This window comes from Sminthopsis crassicaudata, chromosome 3, assembly GCF_048593235.1.
Source record: "Sminthopsis crassicaudata isolate SCR6 chromosome 3, ASM4859323v1, whole genome shotgun sequence".
NCBI classification, from domain to species: Eukaryota; Metazoa; Chordata; class Mammalia; order Dasyuromorphia; family Dasyuridae; genus Sminthopsis; species Sminthopsis crassicaudata.
Genome location: NC_133619.1, coordinates 636,871,530 through 636,890,732, shown reverse-complemented (window position 1 = coordinate 636,890,732; position 19,203 = coordinate 636,871,530). Strand labels below are relative to the sequence as shown.

Sequence of the window (19,203 nt, the reverse complement as noted above, 5' to 3'; positions counted from 1 at the left end):
AGCCCTGGCTGTTTCCCATCTGTAAAGCCAGAAGCCACACTCCTTCTTTGAAACACAGGAGGTGCCAGAGTGCAAGACCTGCCCTTGGCCGCTGTATTCAGCAAACTGTGGCGCACCCCCCTCCCCCACTTAGGACGCAGAGCCAAGTACAAGGACAGCCTGGTTTATTTCTTGTTACAAAGGATCCGTCCCCACAGCAGGGGGCTTCCAGGCCGGGCTGGGGGGAGGGGGCGGCTGAACGAGCTTATGCAGCACCCCCAGTGCATCACCACGCCCCAGCTGGCTTAGGTGGTGGGCCAACTGTCCCAGCTGGGCCGTGGGATCTCGGGCTGTCACTGTCTCTAGCAGGGCTCGGAGCGGGGAGTGGGCAGGCCGCAGGGAGTAGGCGAAGGTGGCCCAGGAGGCTGGGAGCCCGTAGCGGGCAGCCAAGTGGCGAGTGGTTCCCCAGGCAGAAGCCCCACAGGGCCCGGGTTCAGGGTCCAGCAGGATCACCAGCTCTTCCAGCACCTCGAGCTCGTCCAAAAGTCGCGAGAGGGGCTGGCGGGCCAAAGTGGGGGGCACTGAAAGAAAAGGGAATGTGGTAACGGGGGACTCCTGAGCCCCTGTGTCCACCCCTTCCCTTCCCCCCACTCACCAGATCCCTCACTTAGGGGCAAGAACTTCCAGGTTTCCCCAGCTTCTGCTGCCGCCTTGGAGTCGGCCCTCCCATGCACCACCTGTGAGGCTGCCCAAAGCAGCAGGCCTCCCGCCAGAAGGGCGGCAGCACCCACCATGTACCAGACAGAGTTCCCTGCAAAGATTGAAAAAAGCTCTGGTGGGGTGCAAGCCTCGCTGTGGAGGCAGGGGAGGGCGCTGTGGCACTTACAAGGAGGCACCAGGGATGGAGGCGGCCCACTGGGACCTTCCCCAGAGCTCAGTCCTGGACCTTGGGGGCTCGGAGACAAGGCTGTCATGGATGCCGTGGGCGCTGTGGATGCCATGGGCGCTGTGGATGCCGTGGGCGCTGTGGGTGCCGTGGGCGCTGTGGGTGCCGTGGGCGCCGTTGTATTTTCCAGATGGCATTGACGCCTGGAGGGTATGGGTTTCTTGGGAGGCAGAAAAGGGTCACAGAGTTTTGAGAGGCCTGTGGCCTTCATCCCAGTAGGTAGCCCCCTCCTCCCCCAACCTGGAACTTACTGGAGAACAGCGGGCTTGGAGGCGTCCATCCCGGTCCGCTGGGGAATGGGCCGGGGGCAGACGTCGGTCCGGGCATTGCCCGCACTGCTCAGCCCAGTTCCTGTTGCACAGCCCAGGTGGGCACCGAGCAAAGGGGAAATCCAGCTGATTTCCGTCATCAGTGACCCCACAGTGGCGGGTGAACTCGTAATCTGAGGGGAGGAGGGAGAGGAGAGGCTCGCTGCCCGGCCAGCCAGGGCGCCCCCGCTGCCCCGGCTCGCCCCCGTCCCTCACCCGGACATCTGGGCGGTCCGAAGCGCTCCACGCAGCGCCGGCAGCATCTGTAGTCCCGGTCCCAGTACTCTAGGAAGCCGCAGCGCCAGGAGATGGGGACCGAGCCCAAGGCCCAGGACAGCAGGCTGGCCCCCCACAGCAGGAGGTGGAGCCCCATGGGTGGCTGGGTGTTGGCTTCGGCCCCTGCCCAGTCGCAGCTGGAATGAGGGAACGGAGCACTTCGTGAGAAAACCTCAGCCATTTCCGCCCGCCACCCACATGGTGCTTGTTCAGGCCAGAGGAACGACTGGGCTCTGAGCAACCCATCCCCCACCGGGAACCCCCTCCCACAGTCCCCCCTCCTCAGTGCCCCTCGAATGGCTCCTTTCCGGGCCAGGAACCCCCTTTCCACCCAGACCCCACGTGTTCTCTTGGTTTTACTTCCTGCTCCCCCCATTCAGGCTTTGGAATTTCCGACCCGGTCTCCCCCAAGACCTCAGCCCTTGCGCCCCCATACTGTTCCCCTCCCTAGGACTCAGGCTTTGGCTCTTCAACTTCCTGCCTCCGAGACCCTGTCCCTAAAACTGTCCTCAGCCCGTCCTCCGGAAACCCTTCCCCTTCACAGACCCAGCTGGATGGGCCCATGGTCTCCCCTTCCCAAGGCCCAGATGGTCCTAAGGGGCTCAAGGAGGTCCCGAAGCCTCCCTACCCCCAACCCCGGCACCTGAAGCTGGTCCTGCTGCCAAGATCAGAGCCCCAGCCCCTCCCTTAACTTCCCTTTCCGGGCAGAGCCAGTCATCTGCATGGGGGTGGGGGTGGGGTGGCCTAGCTGGCCTCTGGAAGACTTCTCAGGGCCTCAGTTTCTGCCTCTGTAAAAATAGGGGTGCACCTAGAACCTCAGCTAGCCGGGCACACACCTGCTGCCCATCCACCCTAAAGGCCGCAGCCCCCGCCACTCCAAGTGCAGACTCCAAAGGACAGACCAGATAATTTATTGGGGGAAGGGGGGGTTCCTGCTCCTCCCGTGTGGGTCCCCAGAAGTCAGGTGGGGAAGACCGACCAGGGCCAGCCTGCGGTCTCAGAAGCGTCCGTGGCGGTGGTCCGGAGACCGTCGTCGGTTCCTCTCTCGGGGCCGGTGACCCCCTCTGGGTCTTGTGGGCGAGGATCCCCTGGGGAAAGGCGTCAGGGGCTCACAGACCAAGCAAAGGGGCCGGGACCCCCTTCCCGTTCCCATGTCCCCATTGGCCGGGCTCACTCCCCACCGGATACCTTCTTCTGGGGCCACGGCCATAGAGGTGCCGGCAAAGGTCCCGGGAGATGGGCCGCAGGTGCATGAAGTTGCAGAAGCCGCCCCGGGTGCATTCACTGTGGCATCAGATGGCAGGTGGAACCGCAGCCCAGCCCCACCCCTACACCCACCACCCTCCGCCCCAGTGCCCCTCCCCACCACACCCCATCTCGTATTGCCGACAGCAAGACTCCCGGAAGTCCGTGACGGGGGACAGCTCGGCCTGCACGGCCTGCCCGTTGAACCAGCGATTGTTGAGCTCGGTCACGGCGCGCTCCGCATCTTCTTCCCGCCGGAACTGGGGGCACAAGGAAGATGCCAGCCCAGGAGTTAGAGGAGGGAGTTTCCTGGGGGCCCAGCGAGTAGGGGCGGACGGCCCAGGGGCCCAGAAAGGGGTCCGGTCTGGGGACGTGCAAGGGCCGGCGGCCTCAAACACCTTGACATAGACGTTGCCGACCAAGTGGTCCCCCAGGTTATCGCAGACGTTCATCTCCTCGATCTCCCCGTACTTTTCTTGCAGCTCCGTGAACACTTCCTGCGGCAGGGAGGGAGGAAGGGGCCGTCAGGCTCAGGGAGTGGGACGGTCCCCAACATCTCCCCCCAGCCAGCTCCCCTCACCTCAAAGAATCCGTCATAGTGCTCCTGCCCCTCTAGGGCGGTGACGCGGCCTGGGGCATTCAGGGGTGAAAAAAAGGGTCTTGGGGCTAAAGCAGACCCCCACACTCGGCCTTTCCCTAGTTCTGACATTCAAGTCCCTTGTGTCACCACCCCCACAGCACAAAGGCTCCCCCCTCCCAGCGGCAGGACTATCTCCCATCACTCCTAGCCCTGCCAACTCCAGGGGCATCCAGTCCCCTGCCCCGACCATCACAGTGGGATCCATCCGCCCTCTGGGCCGTGTTCTGAGGGTTCCGGTACAGGTTGAGAAGCACGATGGTCTGCGGTGAGGGAGATGAGGTGGGAAAGAGGGGTCAGCCAGGGACCCAAAGCAGGGGCAGGGGGCGTCCAGGACAAGAGGGAGGATGGGAGGGGCCGGGCCTGCAGCCCCCTGGGGGTGGGACCCGCCTCACCTGACTGAATGTGGGCTTATTGTGGAGTCGTGAGCACCGGTCCCCGTGCCTGCAAGCCCCAATCTTAAAGTAAAAAGAGCAGTTAACCCTGAAAGAAGTGAGAGAGTTTGGGGTAAATGCAGTGGTGGGACCCTCGCTGCCCCTCCCCTATCAAGGGACCCAGTCTCCCCTCTGCCCAGGACCTGCCCTCCAGGACCTGCCATGTGGGGCCTGTCACTCCTCCCCCATCAAGTGGGATTCGCCACCCCTCCCCCATCAAGTGGGACCCGCCATCCCTGCCCTCCAGGACCTGCCAAGTGGGGCCTGTCACTCCTCCCCCCACCAAGGGACCCGCCATCCCTGCCCTCCAGGACCTGCCAAGTGGTACCCGCCACCCCTCCCCCATCAAGTGGGACCCGCCATCCCTGCCCTCCAGGACCTGCCAAGTGGGGCCTGTCACTCCTCCCCCCACCAAGTGGTACCCGCCACCCCTCCCCCACCAAGTGGGACCCGCCATCCCTGCCCTCCAGGACCTGCCAAGTGGGGCCTGTCACTCCTCCCCCCACCAAGTGGGACCCGCCACCCCTCCCCCACCAAGTGGGACCCGCCATCCCTGCCCTCCAGGACCTGCCAAGTGGGGCCTGTCACCCCTCCCCCACCAAGTGGGACCCGCCATCCCTGCCCTCTAGGACCTGCCAAGTGGGGCCTGTCACCCCTCCCCCATCAAGTGGGACCCGCCATCCCTGCCCTCCAGGACCTGCCAAGTGGGGCCTGTCACTCCTCCCCCCACCAAGTGGTACCCGCCACCCTTCCCCCATCAAGTGGGACCCGCCATCCCTGCCCTCCAGGACCTGCCAAGTGGGGCCTGTCACTCCTCCCCCCACCAAGTGGTACCCGCCACCCCTCCCCCACCAAGTGGGACCCTTGCCTAGCGGGACCTGCCATTCCTCCCTCACCTAATGGACCTGTCATCTCTCCCCCCAGGATCTTCTCAAAAGGAGACCGCTGCCGCCCCTCCCCTGGGGACTCCGTGGGCTGGATCCCTAGCACGACCGCCCCTCCTATCACCACTATCGATTCGCACTTGTCTTTTTCTGTCCCGAAAATCGAAGCTAAATATTCAGCCATTTTCACGGACTCCCTCCACCTGTCTGCTTCGTGCGTCACTTCCGGTGATAAGGGCACGTTTCCGGGCTAGCTTTGAGGTGAGGATCCCTGGGAGTTGAAGTCCAGCGGGTGGGGGGAGGTGCCCGCGCAGAAAGGATGCCCCGGACTGTCCTTCCCAGCCAATTGCCTGAGAATGAGGAAGAGAGGAGAGCTCCCCGAGAGAGTCTGGGGGTTACGGTGAGGGAAGGGCGCATGCGTGCGGAGGATGGACTACAAGCCCCAGAAGCCCCGACGGCACAGGCGCAAGCGTACTGAAAAAGGAGGAAGGAAAAGCTCCAGTAAGGTAGGGGACTGCGCCCCCATCCCTCCCCCCCTTCTCCCCTCTGGATCGGGGTTATTCCTGCCCCTCCTCTCGCCGATCCGGAGCCCGTTTACCCGCTGCCGGAGTGACTTGTGCCGCCTGGACTGCCGTCCGATAGCGGGGGCGTTTGGAGATCCCGACTCGTCTCCTTTTCCCTGCAGCCCCTCCTCCTCTCCTCCTGGACCAGGATGAACCTGGAACGGGTGTCCAATGAGGAGAAGCTGAACCTCTGCCGGAAATACTACCTAGGTGAGGGGGCACGGGCTAGGGGCGCGCGGCGGCCCGGCCCCTTCTCCATCGCCCCCTGCCAAAAGTAGCCCAGCCCGTCCCCGAGGGATTGACCTGCTTAGTGACCCTCTAATGCGCCCGGGAGGGAGTGACCCTTCTAGTGCCCCCCCCGGGAGCCGCCCATCCCCCCCGGGGTCCAACTAACGCCCCCCACCTTCCTTCCTTCCTTCCTTCCCAGGGGGGTTTGCACTCCTGCCTTTTCTCTGGCTGGTCAACGTTCTGTGGTTCTTCCGAGAGGCTTTCCTGGCGCCGGCCTACGAGGAGCAGGGGCAGATCAAAGGCTGTAAGTCCCTGGAGGGGCCCCGGGCGAGGGCAGAGACCCTCTGGCCCCGCTAGTCTGGGGGCAAGTCGTGAGTCAATTTTGGGCCAGCCAAGACCTGACCCCTCCCCCCCTTTTTCTCCCCTCTCTCTCTCTCCCTCTCCAGACGTCTGGCGCTCAGCCTTGGGGCTCGTCTTTTGGCTTGTGGCGCTGACCTCCTGGATCACCATCTTCCAGATCAATCGCGCGCGCTGGGGGGCCCTGGGCGACTACCTCTCCTTCACCATCCCTTTGGGGATACCCTGAGAAGCCCGAGCCCATGGCCTGGTGCCCTCGTCACCCGCCTTGTCTCCAGCGCCCGCCCAGAACGACTTCCAAAGATGCAGAAAAATCTGCCCTCCTTCACATCCCCGGCCCGTTATTGGGCCGGAACGGCTGCCCAGAGCATCTCTCCCCGACTAACTCCCCACTTCTCCCTCTAGCCTCCGTTGAGACGCCCAAATAAAAATTAAAAAAAAAAAAGACCTATTTGGTGAGAACTCTGATCCCCTTTTTTCTGGTGGGTTCACAAAGAAACTGAAATCCCCTTGAGATCACACCCTGGAATCATGGAATCCGGGAAGATTCTGAGTAAGGCTCCAAACCACAGGTGGCCAGCCGGCTTCTCTGTGAAGCGCCTTGGCCGTGGGTCTGTGCGCGGGACCTCTGCGGGCCGGCCCCTCAGTGACACAGGACAGTGTTGTAGGGAAAGGCCTGACCTCGGACCGGTCTGACTTTCCCGGTTAGTGACGGGTCTCTGGAACTGGATAAGTAATCCGGGCAGCCCGCGGCTAGAGAATATGCAAATGGGCAGAACGCCTTTCTGGTTCTGTAACCTGATTCTTTGTGACCCCATTTGGGGTTTTCCATTCCTTCCTCCGGCTCATTTTACAGATGAGGAAATGGAGGCAGACGAGGGGCCTCGGACTTGCCCAGAGTCATGCCCACAGGAAGTGTTTGAGAGTGGGTCACAACTCTGGACTTCTGGATTCAGGTTTCCCCTCCCTCCCAGCTCTATCCACTCCACACTTAGCTGCCCGGAGAATATATAAAATGGGCGATTACGAAAGAGGCACGGCCACTTGCTGGCCAGCCATCTCTGCCCTCGGGTCCACCCCGAATTAACGTTCGCCGGGGGTGGGGGAGGATGGGCGATAGTCAGGGCAGCCTTCGTGGAGGAAGTGGCATCTGAGGCGAGCCTGGAAGGGGAAGCAGGGGGGGCTTCTGAGAAGCAGAACGAAGCGAGGTTGACTTCTAGGAATGGGGGGAGGGGCGGAGGGTGCAAGCCCTCGGCCACCCCCTCATTTGATAAATGAGGAAAGGGAAACTTGGGCTGTTGGCGGGGTTTAGACCGGGAGTGCTGGACCCTGGCTACGGCTGCTCCACGCGGGCGGACCGTGGAGGGGCGGAGGGGGCCCAGAAAGAAGTGCACAGTGAGCTGCAGGGCGAGGGGGACTCGGCTGCACGATTCCCTTCGGTTCTCGGCTGCTGGGATCTCGAAGGGGTGACCCCTGGCAGCAGAATGGCCCCACCCCACGAATCTCACTTGCCACCTCAGTAAAATGAACCTAGACTAGGGATCAGTTCTGCGCCTCTGCCCCGTTGCTCAGAAGCGGCATCCTTTGCCTAGCAACGCAGAACTGCCGCGAGATCGCGTTTTTCCTTCCCTTTTCTTCCAGGAGCCCCTTTAAGCCGTTGGTACTACAAGTCCCAGGAGCCACGGCGGCAGCCTCAGCCTGCGCCTCCCATAGTGCCTCGCGCGGCTAGGCTCTGGGGAACTCGTGAAGGGAAGATCGGGGCACGAACTACACCTCCCATGAGGCGCCGCGCGGCTGGGCCGGGGGACGTTGGTTGGTTTCCGGAAGAATGGTTGGGGGTGGGGCTTCAAGCGGGAGGTGGCCGTTAAGGCTTCTGATTGGTCTATTGGGGAGACGAGCGGCCCCGCCGCCCAATGGAAGCAACGGGCGGGCGGGCAAGGGTGAGACCGTGGGACCTAAGCCGCTGCGGTGGCCTAAGACGGAGGTGAAGAGCTGTCTGTCCGCGGCCCATCCTCACGTCCTGGGCCGGGAAGGTGAGACTACTTGTCTTGAGAGAGAGGCTCTCCTCCCAAACCTGAACTCTGATCTACCTCGTGGCTGGCCCCAGCTCTGACCCCGGACTTCCCGGACTGACCCCTGACCCCTGCCCCCGTCCCCGCCCCGGGGCACTGCTGGGTACCCCGCTGCCCCAATCGGAAACCGAGCCCGGCCGGAAAGATGTTCCCCGTGAAGGTGAAAGTGGAAAAGTCAGGTAAGGGAGGATCAAGTGGTCAAAGGAGGCTCCCGGGGACCCCGGGGAGGAGGAAGCGATCCGGGAGGGCTGCCGGGACTAGGAGGAGTAAAATGCGGCAGCAATCTGGGAGGGCGGCCTGAAAGAGGAAGGAGCATTGAGGAAGACTGCCCCCAGCAGATGAGAGCAATGGCAGATGCAGGAGGCTCACTTGGAGGAGGAGGAGGGAGCGTTGAGGAAGACTGTCCCCAGGAGATGGGAGCAATGGCAGGTGCAGATGGCTGCTTGGAGGAGGAGGGGGGAGCATTGGGGAGCACTGCCCCAGAAGATGGGAGTGATAGTATGTGCAGGTAGCTGCTTGGAGGAGGTGGGGGAGCATTGAGGAAGACAGCCCCCAGGTGCAGATGGCTGCTTAGGGGAGGAGGGGAGCATTGGGGAGCATTGCCCCAGAAGATAGGAGCAATGGCAGGTGCAGGTAGCTGCTTGGAGGAGGAGGGGGAGCACTAGGGAGCAGTGGATTCAGAGAGCTGTCCTCTGGAGAGAAGGGGAGAGATACTGGCTGGAAGAAACGCTAAGCCTACTAGGACCTGCTGGGAGGAGAAGGGCGAAGGGCCTCCTGGAGGGGAGAGAAATGGGGGTGGGAGGGCAGGACCTGGGATGGCGCTGGGGCCTTCTGAGAGGGAGGGCTGCCTGGAGGAGGCAGGCTTGGAGCCAAGCCTGGGAGGGCCCAGGGGCTGGAGACAGGCCGGGTCCTTTCCCTCCCAGGCACAGACCCCAAGGGGAGGCTCTGGGGAGGGAGCTCCGGGCCGAATGGGAGCAGGTGGGGGGGGGACAAAGGGGACTCTGGACAGGAGGGAAGGCTGTCAGGCTTCATGGAGGACCAGGGGAAGGGGGGAGGTGGGGCCTCTGTCCGGCCGGCGTTGGGGAGGAAGGACAAGATGGGAGCGAGGCCGAGGATTCCTGCGCGGGAGGCCCTTGGCTGGAACCTCGGGGAGCGTCCGTGGGAGGTGGGGGCCCCGCTCGCCCCCTTCCTTCTGCCCTGCCACACTCCCACGGGCCTCCCGGCAGTGACTGCCCTCTGCCCCCTCAGAGCTGGAGATGTCCAAAGCCAGGAACCACCTGGACGCCGTCTTGCAGTGCTTGCTGGAGAAGAGTGACGTGGACCGGTGAGGGGGGCCCTCAAAACTGTTAGATCGGGGCCGCTTTGGGAGCCGGGGCTGAGTTCAGAAGGTCCTTGTCCATCTCAGAGCCTCCTGGGGGATGGGAGGAGGAGCTCGCTGATTAGGGCAGGGCAAGTATCGGGGAGAGCCAGGAGGACGGGCCTGATCCCCAGGGTCCGGCCCAGGCAGAAGGCAGGCTTCCGGTCTCCGAGGGCCGGAGCTGTCCAGCCGCACAGTGGGCTGATTGTGGAGGCCGCCTGAGCCTCGGCCCTCGGTTCTGAGCTTCGGTCATTGTCTCCCCCAAAGGGACCAGCTGGAGGAGGAGGCCGGGAAAACGCCCTCCGATGCTCACAGCAAGTAGGTTGCTGGCCAGGTTTGGGGGGGGGGTGCGTGGGGTGCTCTGGGGCTGGAATGACGCTGCGCCTCTCCTCCCTTAGGGACTGCTCTCTCACCTCCGCTGGCAAACGGTAAGCTTGGGAGGGGGCGGTTTCCGCCCGGGCTCTATCTCTGGGGCCCCCCTCTTCACTCTTCCCCCTTATCCCAGCCTCCCTTCCTCCCACTTCTGTCTGGGCCAGCCCCCTCTGCTGTCTTGCAATAGACCGTGGCATTCCAGGCCCCGTGGGCCCCCTGGGCTGGCTCCACCTCAAGCCTCTGTCCAGTCAGTTCTCCATCCCTTTCCCCTACAGGCCCTCGGCCCGGTTCCCCCATCACAGGAGGAAGAAGAGGAAGGAGATGGAGGATGGGCTCGCCGAGGGGGGACAGCAGAGACCCAGTGAGTGCTGGTTGGTGAGAAGGGCGTTGTCGGGTACAAGCAGCCCCGGGCCCGGCAGGAAGCTTGAGCTCCAGTCCAAGGCCGACCTCGTCTATAAAATGGGCCTGGGACGGGGGGGGGGGGGGGGGGGGGTGCGCAGAGCCGGACTTGGAGATCAGCCGGCCAGCCCGCCCTCCCTGGCATCATAGTGACCTTCACCCCTCACCCCCCCAGACACTTACACCATCAAGCTATTTGACCGCAGCGTGGACCTGGCCCAGTTCAGTGAGAACACGCCACTTTACCCCATCTGCCGGGCTTGGATGCGCAACTGCCCCTCGGTGCGGGAGCCAGAGCGCTCACCCAGCCCCCCCCCAGCTCCCCGGCCAGAGGATGAGGAGGTGAGGACGCTGGGGCTGGGGGCGGGGAGAAAGGAAGGGGCCTTGCCCTCCCCTTGCTAGACCTGACACTGGCTTTTGGGGCCGGTTCTTTCCCAAGGGGACTGAGGTCACCAACGGGAAGAGCCGAGACGTGTACAAGCTGCCACCCCCCACCGCCCCCTGCCCTCCTGGGGAAGCCCCCAGTCCTAGGATCCCCTCCCCACTTCGGCCAGAGGGCCAGGAGGCCTCTGAGGACCCGGTAAGCAGATGCTGGAGCCCCTCTGGGAGCTCTGGGGAAGAGCTGGACCAGGCCTTGGCCCTATGGGGGGAAGAGGATGCTTGTATGGCAGCTCCCCAAGCTGACTCTGCCTCCCCCTCTTTCTGTGCAGCCCCCCGAGACAGCCCCAACCATGTCCTCCCTCATCTACCGCAACATGGAGCGCTGGAAACGCATCAGGCAGAGGTATGCGGCCCCCTGCCCCAAAGCTGCTCCCACTCCCCACGGCCCGCAGGCCGGCCCGGCCCTGACAGCCTGTGTCCCCCAGGTGGAAGGAGGCTTCCCATCGGAACCAGCTGCGGTACTCCGAGAGCATGAAGATCCTGCGTGAGATGTATGAGCGCCAGTGACCTTCCCCCAATAAAAGCGTCCCCCAGCCCAGCACCCCGTCTGCTCTCTTCCCCTCACGAGGCCCACAGACCGGACATCACGGGGGGAGAGGTCCAGGGCTTTTATTGGGTCCTGGAGGCAGGGGCTCTCCGGAGCTGGGGCTGGTCATCGGGAAGGCCAGAGCTAGGGTGGGGGGGAAGGGCCTGAGGGGCAGGAATAAGCATTGAGGATGGGGGCAGCACCCAGAGAGAGTTAGCTGGCAGCAGGGTCACAGCTGGAGGGAAAAGTGCCCCTTCTACTTTGCCCCAGACACTGCTCCCTGGGCAATGGGCACAGTGCGCTCAGCTGCCTGGGTCCCTGGAGTAGTGGCTGGGGCCTGGATGGACAGGATCCCCTCGGGGGACAGGGCCGAGGTCACCGAGGCGGGGTCCACCCCCTCTGGTAGCCGATAGCGGCGGTGAAACTCCCGGGAGATGAAGCCGTGCTCATCCTGCAATATGATAGCACCCCCCTTCAGGCCGGGGTGACTCATGCCCCTGCACCCTTCCTCGCTTCCCTCCCCCCCCTTCTCCTCTGCCTCCCTCCAACCTGGCCCTGCTGGGCCTCTGCCCCCCTTCCCCACATACCGGGCGTTCCTCATGGCGGGCATGGACTTCCACGTGCTCCCCTACCACCTTAACATTGATCTCCTCTGGGGAGAAGTGCTTCACATCCAGTAACACAGAGAACTCCCCCTTGGCCAGGGTCACCTGTAGGTTAGGGGAGAGCGAGCTCGGAGGGAGTACCCGAGGGATGGCTGCATGGGTCTCTGGGCACAGGGAGAAGGGTTAACGCCAAAGGGGTCTCCTGGGGAGGGCTCGGGCTTGGGGAGCGCTCAGGAGGAAAAGGAAGTTGAGCAGAGATTCTCTCCAGCTGCCTGGGGGCCCTTTGGCAATGGAGGTTTTCCCTGGCCTTGAAAAAAGTTCCTGTCCCCCACTGAGTAGGCATTCAACAAAAAGACCCTCTGGGATTCAGGAGAGGAGGGGCTGGGAAGTGGGAGCCATGCCCCGCTTGGCCCGAGGTGGCATTGGGAAGATTCATACCTCTCCAGGACCAGGATCAGCCCTAAGGGCCACGCTAGGTGCCCGAAGGTAGTAGGGTGCTAGAGCCTGTGGGCAGAGGGCAGCCAGCTCAGCCTCCAGCAGACCCTCCCCAAAGCGCTGATCGAAGAGCCTGGTGGGGGTGGTCAGGCTGGGGAACGCCAGGGGGGCTGGGCGGCGCAGCCAGGATGGCTGGATGGGCACAGGGATCTCCATGGTCAGGCTGGGCAGCAGCAAGTGCCCAGCAGGCACCCAGCCTGGCCCCTTTATACCAGGCCCCCACCTTCCCAGCCCCTCCCCTTCCCTCCCCCGGAGCAGGATTCTGGAGAGTTCCCTGCCAGCCTGGAGAGGAGGGAGAGCCCCTGACCCGATGCCCACAGCAGGGGGAGACATGGAAGCCAGCACATTCTGCAGAAGGCTGGCTGAGACCCCCAGGGCCTCCCCCCAAAGACCAGGAAGCCTTTTTGATGCAGGCAGAGGGCTCTGGACGCAAATGTGCCTCGGGTGGGAGCTGTGGGAGGACCAGCCAAAACAAGGAGGGGCAGAGGCTGCACAGGACTGACAGCTCTGGCCCCAAGGGAGTGAGCAGGTCCCAGGGTAAGGGCGCACCTCCCTGAAGGGGCCCTAAGAAGCCCCTGGCATCAGGCTGCTGCCCCTTTAAGCCGCCTAGATCTGGGCAGTGACGCATCCAGCCTGGCAAGTCCTGTTTCCATTTGGGGCCTCCCCGGGTGGGGGCTGGGGCAAGACTGGCATGTGCAGTGGGGGGGGCCTCCGTCCTTATCCACTTACTGGCCTTTGGAGGGGAGGAGCAGGGAAGAGGCCCCAGAGGATCTTCCAGAGACAATTGGACTTTGGAGAGGTCCAGCCCTTCCCCCCCTCAGGACCGTGCCCAGGCCCATCCAAGGAGTGGGGGTGGAGGTGGCATAGCTCCGGTGGATGGCAGTGCCCGGGCTCACCCTCAGAGACTCAAAGCTTGGAACCTCTCGGGGTCCTCCAAGCTGTACCCCCAGAAGGCCCGAGCCAGGCTGGGCCGGGCAGGGGTCCCGTGACCGCCCCCTCCCCAGGTGCGGTGAGTCATGGTCCCGGGGGAAGGTGGCCGGGACGCGCTGTCCCCCTGGGCCGGGAGCCAGAGGCATGTGGGCAGGGCCAGAAATAGCACAGGCTGCTGATCCCCGCCACCTGTGGGCCCGCTGGCCCAGCAGCCAGGAATGCCTGGTCGCCGCGGGGGGCGGAGCGCCCCCAGCCCGAGCTCCCGGGCATCGGCTTCCCCACCGCTGGAGTGGGGGCTACCGACTTCCACGGGGTGAGGGTGGGGGCCGGGGCGGGGAGGAGGCCGGAAACGGCGGCGTCTGGAGCACGCATGGGAGAGGGACGGCCTCTGGTGGTAAGGGCCGTAACCCCCAAAAAGAGCAGAATCCTCCCGAGGACGTCTAGGACAGCACACAGCAAGTGTGCGCGGGACGCAGCAGAGTCCTTGTCAATCATTATCTATTTACGGGCCTAGAAAGAGGAGTGGCCAATAGCATGGCGCCAGCCTTCCTCCTAAGCCCCGCCCCCCGCAGAATAAAACCCACGAATGGACGACCGCACTATCTGCGCATGCGCATCTGGGCGCGGCATCTCGTGGAGTGGTGACGGGGGCCGCTCTTTTTCCCGCCTTGATTCTTCCGGCGAAAGGGGGCGGGTCTGAAGTTGTTGCTTAGCAACGTACCGCTTCAGCTACGAGGCGGGAGAAGAGAGAGAAAAGTGGAGGTGAGAGCAGCGGCGGCAGAATGGACCACAGGTGAGAACCGGGCCTCGGTCCCCTAGAAGGGGCGCGCTTCCCCGGGCGGGAACTATTATTCCCACGTGGCCCAAGAGCCTCCTGGGAATCGTAGTCCGTTCTCGGGCCGCCTAACCTGGTCCCTTTATCTCCTCAACAGCCTGGCCATATTTTCCTTCCGGGGCAGCTCCTGCAAAGCTGCGGCTCCTAAGAGGCGGAGCTATTATTGCCCGTCCCCTGAACGAGAGCGAGGCGGAGGAGTGAGGTCCCAGACCGAGGTGAGGACACTCCCCCGGGGCGTGGTTCTGGGAGGGAGGCTTGGACGCCCTTGGAGACTCTGGGCTCCTGGACCTCCACCTTCAGAGTGGGCCTCCACAGGCCCGGACTCCTCCCCATGTAAAAGCCAAATGTTTCTTGGCGCCCTCTGCAGGCCTCCTCTCGGTTTCTGCAGAGAGCGCCCCCGCCAGGAGATTGCCCTTCCTGGGATTCACCCTCATGACGTAAGGTTTTAAGGGTTTCAGGAACCAATCGATCGTAGCATTTCCTCCTTACGCACCCATTTAGTGGTAATCTACAAAGAAAGTCTTGTTTTCTCCTAGGGAGGGGCGAGTGGGAATAACCCGGTATAAACTCTAGATCGGGGAACTGGAGGCAGCGCCCCGAGGAGCCTGGGAAAGGCCGGAAGAGGGGCCGGAAGCGGGGATGAGGAGGGAGGGGCTTCCTAGCATAAGAGCCTGCAGGGACATTTGCGTGGAGTCGGGAGATGGCTATATGGAGTGTACCCGGGAGGGGGCGAGAGGCGGGGGACGCCCGCTTCTCGGAGGCGCCTCCTCCGGGGCGTTCGGACGGGCTCTGCCGTCCCTGGCTCACTAGTTACCCACGCGATGGACTTAATTAACATGGGCTATGGAGCAGGGTCTGTGTCCCCGCGCTTTCCGAGGGTTAGATCCAGGCAACCGCAGGGGTCTGACCCGCCCCCATTTTGCAGAGGAAGAAACTGAGTCCCAGGAGTCTGACTCCAGTCCCGTGGATGACCCCCCCCCCCCGGGCACGAATGCCTCCCCCTCCCACGGCTGTGATCCTGCGGCCCGGGGACTTATTGGGCGGGAAGGTCTGGACATCAGCCATTGATCCTTTAGACGTTCCAACTCAAAAGTGTAACATTGCCATCTGTGAAATGGGCCTGAGGTGGATAACCTCCGACTCGGGGCTCGGAGATGGAAACGCTGGAGGTGTCTGGAAGGGGGTGGGTTCCGACCCTGTGTTCCCAGCACCGTGTGACCTGGAACTGGTCGCCTTCCCCACGCCCCGCCCTTCACACCTGGGTTAGGCAGTGGGACCTGGGCGAGGGTTTCCGTGACTGCCCCCCAGTGGTGGGGGGAGGGACTACTGACTTCTGGGACGAGACAGCTTCAGAAGTGGGTCAGAATTTAAGGCTGATCCAGGACGCCGGCTTGTGGGGCTGGGAGGAGGGGGCCCTTCACCTCCAGCTTTCCGTCCCTGCCTCCAGGTCCAGAATCCATCCCCGGCACTTCGGCACAGCCCCCCGCCCCCTCCTCCAGCCGCCGAGTCCCCGGACTTTGAGGAATCCTGGCCTTCCACAAGCCTCTCGTCCCCCTCCCAACACCCTGAAGAACAGACAGAGAACTCAGGAGACTCTGTGCTTGCCAGGTGAGGAGGAAGAGCCCGACTCTGGGAGGGGACGGGCCGAGGGCCAGGAGCTTCTCTGGCCTGAGCCCGGCCTCCTCTCCCAGGTACATGGCCCGGTTCCGGCAGGCCCGGCCCACCAGCCGCCAGGAGCGGCAGTCAGCAGGCCCCGGCGCCGCCGCCTTCTGGTGGCTGCAGCCCACCGCCCCCTCGGCAGGTACCTGCCCCTTGCCCCTCGGGGACCACAGCGCCCCTTCTGTCCGGACCCCGGCAAGCCTGCGGGATCTCACAGGGAGGGAGGGATGCTGGGGAGTGTGTTTGTTGCAGATGAGGACGATGGAGGCGGCCCCAGCCCAGGCCGGACCTCACCACGGGGGGCGGGATCCTCCAGAAGAGAAACGTGCACTTCAGGGACTGGCGAGGTGACTGCAGGGAACTGGGGGGCGCCTTGACAGAATTCTGAGCGTATTCGTTTCACTGCGTATTCCCTCCCCCTACATCCTCTGGGAGAAGAAGGGGACTGAAGCCCGCCCCCGCCCAGCCCTTGGATGCCCCCAGCTTCTGGACCTTTCCCCGTAGCAGTTCTTCTTGGGAGCGGCCATGCGGCCCACAGCCTGAGCTCCTGCGGCTAGAGCCAGTATTCTTTTTCTGGCTCAGGGCGAAGCCTCCGACACCCCAGCGTTGGACCTCGAGACCCTGAGTCTCCAGGACAGGGCAACCCAGCTTCTCCTCCGGAGGTGCCCGCCTTTCTCATTACAGCTCCTCCCTCCGTTGCCCATCTTCCTCCTCCAGAGCTGCAGTAGATCCTCAGCCTGGCATGCAACCGCACCCCCATTTGCTCCTGTTTCTCTTCCCGTTCTTTTTACTCCCAACCAGCTCATCCCAGTCCAGTTGACAAGTGGCCGCAGCATGGCTGGCCCTCCATCTCTCGCCCCCACACTTTGTGCCCCTCTTCCCCAATGTTCTTCCTGCTAGAATCCCTCAAATACTTGCTGGCCATGTGAGCCCAGTTTGCCTCAGTTTCCTCAAATGTCAAGTGGGGATATTAATAGTTTCTACCTGATGGGGTGCTGGGACCATATTTGTAATGGCAAACCTCTCCCCACTTAGAGCTCCTTATGGGGGGAAGTGCTTGGATGCCCTGAGCCTAAGGCAGTGGGAATAGGAGAAACTTCAGAAAGCCTTGGAGGCTCCCTAAGCCGCCAATCTTTCTCATTTCCTCCAGTGAGATTTCTTCTAGCAGCAGTGGCAGTCATGATGAAGATACCTCCATTCCAGTCAGCTCTGAGGGCCTCCCCTCCTTCTCACCACCTTTCACCTCTGACCCTGGACCAGGCCCCCACCACAGGAAACCACGTGAGCCTGACACCATCCCCCACCGCCAGGAGGCAGATTGCACACAAGCACCCCCCCACGTGCACACACATACACGGGCACACGAGTGTGCACATGTACAGACACATGTGTGCATATGAGCACGAGTGTTCACACCCACCTGCCGAGTGCATTGCACACACATTTGCACGCACACATGCACATGTCCCCTGGCCTCAGCCTGAATCCTGAGCTCTTTCTCACAGCTCCACTGACACGGACCCAAGTCCCTCTGCCGTCTGTGGCCCACCCTGAGGATGACATCCTCTTCCAGTGGCGTCTCCGGAGGAAGATGGAAGTGGCCCGGGAGGAGTGCGCACACGGGCTCCAGGCAGAGTCCTGGCTCCCCGGCAGGGCCCTGGTATGCAGCAGAAGAGGCCCAAGGGACCCAGGGGGATGGAAAAAGATGGCCAACGCACACCCACTCAAAGATCGTTCTGTGTGCCCTTCCCTAGGTCACCAAGACTAGGAACCATGGTCCACCTAAGACTCGCCAGATGTATGTCCCGGGACCTATTGTTGCCAACCAGCTGAACACTCTCCCTCTCAGCAACCCCCAACAGAGCCCCCCAGTCCCTCTCTGTGACCCTCAGCAAAACCCTCCAGTCTCCCTCTGTGGGGCCCAGCAGAACCCCTCTGTCCCCTTCTGTGGGCATCAGCAGAGTCCCTTAGTCCCCCTCTGTGGATCCAACCAGAGCGCCCCTGTCCTTCTTTGTGGATCTCAGCAGAACCCCCCAGTCCCTCTCTGTGACCCTCGGCAGAGTCCCCCATTTCATGTCTGTGGTTCCCAGCAGAGCCCCCCAGTTCCCCTCTGTGGTTCTCAGCAGAACCCTCCTGTTGTCTGTCTACATGAGCTAAATCCCTCAGTTTCTCTTAATAATCCCCAGCCAAACTCACCAATCCCCCTTCATCTTCCTCCAGCCTCCCCCCATCCTCCCCACCTGAGCCCAGTGCTGCCTCTTTGTATCCCTCAGCCCAGCCCCCCGCCCTCAGTTCCAGATCCTCCCTCTCTCTGTCAGAGCCCTTTCTTTCTCCACTCCACGCCAGAAACAGCATGCAAAAGATGCCAGTCTGGGGCCGTTCTTCCAAGTTCCAGGGGCCCCTCTGAGGCTAAGAGGCATGACCACAAGCCCAGAAAGGCTCGGGGTCCCAGGCCAGAGCCAAAGCCCGGGTCACTGCTGAGGGGGGCCCTCAAGCAGGTGGTGGCTGCTCGCCTCTTCTCAGGACCCTCAGAAGACTCCCCCTCCCCCTGTGATGTGCCCCCCCCTCCTGCCGAGGCCTCGCCCCCCAGGGAGCTACTAGCTTTGGCTTCCGGGTTGCTGGAAGCTGCCGAAGGTGAGAGCATCAGGAAGGGATGGGGGGTTCGGAAGGGGGCACCCTTGAATGGGGCATCCAGAGGAGCAGCCTTGTTCCTGTCCTTCCCAGACTCGGATGGGACAGAATTTGAAGAGGATGCCCTGCTGCAGGTGCTCCGGGCCAGGCGTTCAGAGCTGCGGTCGTGTTTGAGGTGACTCCTGTGCCCCCCAGACAGCTCCTCCTCAGTTCCCAGCCGCCCAGCCCTGCCCCAGAACCCCCCAGCTCGAATCTCGGGGCCTCCTCAGCCCCGCCCTTCAGTCCCTCTCGATAAACCATTTTGCTCCCACCCCTTCACAGGGAGGTTGACAAGCGCTTGTCCAAGGCCATGCACCCAGAGAACGTGGGGCCCGGCAGAGACCCCCAGCAGACGCAGGATTAAGGAATAAATGCTCTCTGAATCGTGTCTGACTTGCTTTCTTCAGTGAGGGACAAAGCCAGGGGCTGGGCAGGGCCGCAGGCGCCTTTGGGACCCTCCTGTGGCACCTCCCCTCTAGGTCTTGGCAGTGAATATGGGGGGGAGGAAAAGCGGGGAGGGGGCATTATAGCTTGCAAACAATGCACGAGAAGGGGCTGAGGCCCTGGGGGCCACGAAGTCGAAAGGGAAGGCAGGCCCCAGGTTGTGAGTACGTGTGGGTCCGACAGTCAGCGACCCTTGTTCTAGAGCAGGAAGGGGCCTCGGAAAACAGCCGGCTCATTTCACAGATGGAGAAACTGAGGCCCAGCGGGTTCAGGGCACCGTCCATGACTCAGTCAAGTTCGGGGCCCGGACTCCGGGGCAGGCGCTCCCCGCACTTGGCGCCCCGCTGCCTCTCCCGAGGATCCTCGGGCTTCGGCCTCCCGCCCCCCTCCACAAGGGCCGCTTTGTTTGACAGCCCAGGCGGACAGCTCCCGGGGGCGGGGCCCATTGAAACGGAGGCCAATGAAGGTTCTGCGAGGCGGAGCCCGGAATTGAGCTCTCCTCTGGCTGGTTGGCGCCTTCCCAGTCCCCGCCCCCCGCGCG

The 19,203-nt window shown here is 63.1% G+C and overlaps 6 protein-coding genes across 29 annotated transcripts; 3 read left to right on the top strand and 3 right to left on the bottom strand.

Moving 5' to 3' along the window:
- Positions 1-147: 147 nt before the first annotated feature.
- On the bottom strand, positions 148-2,478 carry IGFLR1 (IGF like family receptor 1). 5 transcript variants are annotated; one of them, XM_074306717.1, is made up of 5 exons: positions 2,346-2,478; positions 1,450-1,646; positions 1,177-1,367; positions 635-1,085; positions 148-560 (listed from the first exon to the last, which is right to left on the bottom strand). In XM_074306717.1, exons 1-5 carry the CDS (start codon positions 2,354-2,356, stop codon positions 175-177), a joined length of 1,236 nt encoding a protein of 411 aa, XP_074162818.1. In that variant the 5' UTR covers positions 2,357-2,478; the 3' UTR covers positions 148-174. The 5 variants fall into 5 exon arrangements, with proteins under 5 accessions (XP_074162818.1, XP_074162816.1, XP_074162817.1 ...); XM_074306715.1 differs by lacking the exon at positions 2,346-2,478 and having other exon boundaries at positions 635-991; positions 1,028-1,085; positions 1,450-1,765; XM_074306716.1 differs by lacking the exon at positions 2,346-2,478 and having other exon boundaries at positions 635-790; positions 866-1,085; positions 1,450-1,764.
- Positions 2,405-5,049, bottom strand: U2AF1L4 (U2 small nuclear RNA auxiliary factor 1 like 4). 9 transcript variants are annotated; one of them, XM_074306728.1, is made up of 8 exons: positions 4,850-4,970; positions 3,787-3,874; positions 3,582-3,654; positions 3,335-3,384; positions 3,153-3,251; positions 2,881-3,014; positions 2,698-2,793; positions 2,405-2,597 (listed from the first exon to the last, which is right to left on the bottom strand). In XM_074306728.1, the coding sequence occupies exons 1-8, from the start codon at positions 4,891-4,893 to the stop codon at positions 2,507-2,509; spliced, it is 675 nt and encodes a 224-aa protein (XP_074162829.1). In that variant the 5' UTR covers positions 4,894-4,970; the 3' UTR covers positions 2,405-2,506. The 9 variants fall into 9 exon arrangements, with proteins under 9 accessions (XP_074162829.1, XP_074162830.1, XP_074162834.1 ...); XM_074306729.1 differs by having other exon boundaries at positions 2,489-2,597; positions 3,588-3,654; XM_074306733.1 differs by having other exon boundaries at positions 2,489-2,597; positions 3,335-3,654; positions 4,722-4,970.
- Positions 5,050-5,081: 32 nt separating this feature from the next.
- On the top strand, positions 5,082-6,308 carry PSENEN (presenilin enhancer, gamma-secretase subunit). Its single transcript, XM_074306739.1, has 4 exons — positions 5,082-5,215; positions 5,395-5,482; positions 5,700-5,804; positions 5,947-6,308. The coding sequence occupies exons 1-4, from the start codon at positions 5,138-5,140 to the stop codon at positions 6,084-6,086; spliced, it is 411 nt and encodes a 136-aa protein (XP_074162840.1). The 5' UTR covers positions 5,082-5,137; the 3' UTR covers positions 6,087-6,308.
- A 1,288-nt stretch (positions 6,309-7,596) lies between these two features.
- Positions 7,597-11,036, top strand: LIN37 (lin-37 DREAM MuvB core complex component). Of its 4 annotated transcripts, XM_074306723.1 has the most exons (10): positions 7,729-8,108; positions 8,268-8,358; positions 9,178-9,253; positions 9,554-9,604; positions 9,685-9,714; positions 9,934-10,019; positions 10,233-10,399; positions 10,497-10,637; positions 10,768-10,841; positions 10,924-11,036. In XM_074306723.1, exons 2-10 carry the CDS (start codon positions 8,268-8,270, stop codon positions 11,003-11,005), a joined length of 798 nt encoding a protein of 265 aa, XP_074162824.1. In that variant the 5' UTR covers positions 7,729-8,108; the 3' UTR covers positions 11,006-11,036. The 4 variants fall into 4 exon arrangements, with proteins under 4 accessions (XP_074162826.1, XP_074162825.1, XP_074162827.1 ...); XM_074306725.1 differs by lacking the exon at positions 8,268-8,358 and having other exon boundaries at positions 7,597-8,108; XM_074306724.1 differs by lacking the exon at positions 9,685-9,714 and having other exon boundaries at positions 7,721-8,108.
- A 54-nt stretch (positions 11,037-11,090) lies between these two features.
- On the bottom strand, positions 11,091-12,333 carry HSPB6 (heat shock protein family B (small) member 6). Its single transcript, XM_074306727.1, has 3 exons — positions 12,068-12,333; positions 11,612-11,734; positions 11,091-11,475 (listed from the first exon to the last, which is right to left on the bottom strand). The coding sequence occupies exons 1-3, from the start codon at positions 12,278-12,280 to the stop codon at positions 11,281-11,283; spliced, it is 531 nt and encodes a 176-aa protein (XP_074162828.1). The 5' UTR covers positions 12,281-12,333; the 3' UTR covers positions 11,091-11,280.
- A 1,090-nt stretch (positions 12,334-13,423) lies between these two features.
- PROSER3 (proline and serine rich 3) lies at positions 13,424-18,606 on the top strand. 9 transcript variants are annotated; one of them, XM_074306708.1, is made up of 11 exons: positions 13,424-13,847; positions 13,987-14,104; positions 15,337-15,497; positions 15,581-15,690; positions 15,801-15,895; positions 16,131-16,210; positions 16,699-16,829; positions 17,054-17,208; positions 17,303-18,182; positions 18,273-18,354; positions 18,501-18,606. In XM_074306708.1, exons 1-11 carry the CDS (start codon positions 13,837-13,839, stop codon positions 18,580-18,582), a joined length of 1,905 nt encoding a protein of 634 aa, XP_074162809.1. In that variant the 5' UTR covers positions 13,424-13,836; the 3' UTR covers positions 18,583-18,606. The 9 variants fall into 9 exon arrangements, with proteins under 9 accessions (XP_074162809.1, XP_074162814.1, XP_074162806.1 ...); XM_074306705.1 differs by lacking the exons at positions 13,424-13,847; positions 13,987-14,104 and adding exons at positions 14,122-14,326; positions 14,815-15,072; XM_074306713.1 differs by lacking the exons at positions 13,424-13,847; positions 15,801-15,895 and adding an exon at positions 14,257-14,326 and having other exon boundaries at positions 13,983-14,104.
- The last annotated feature ends 597 nt before the right edge of the window (positions 18,607-19,203 follow it).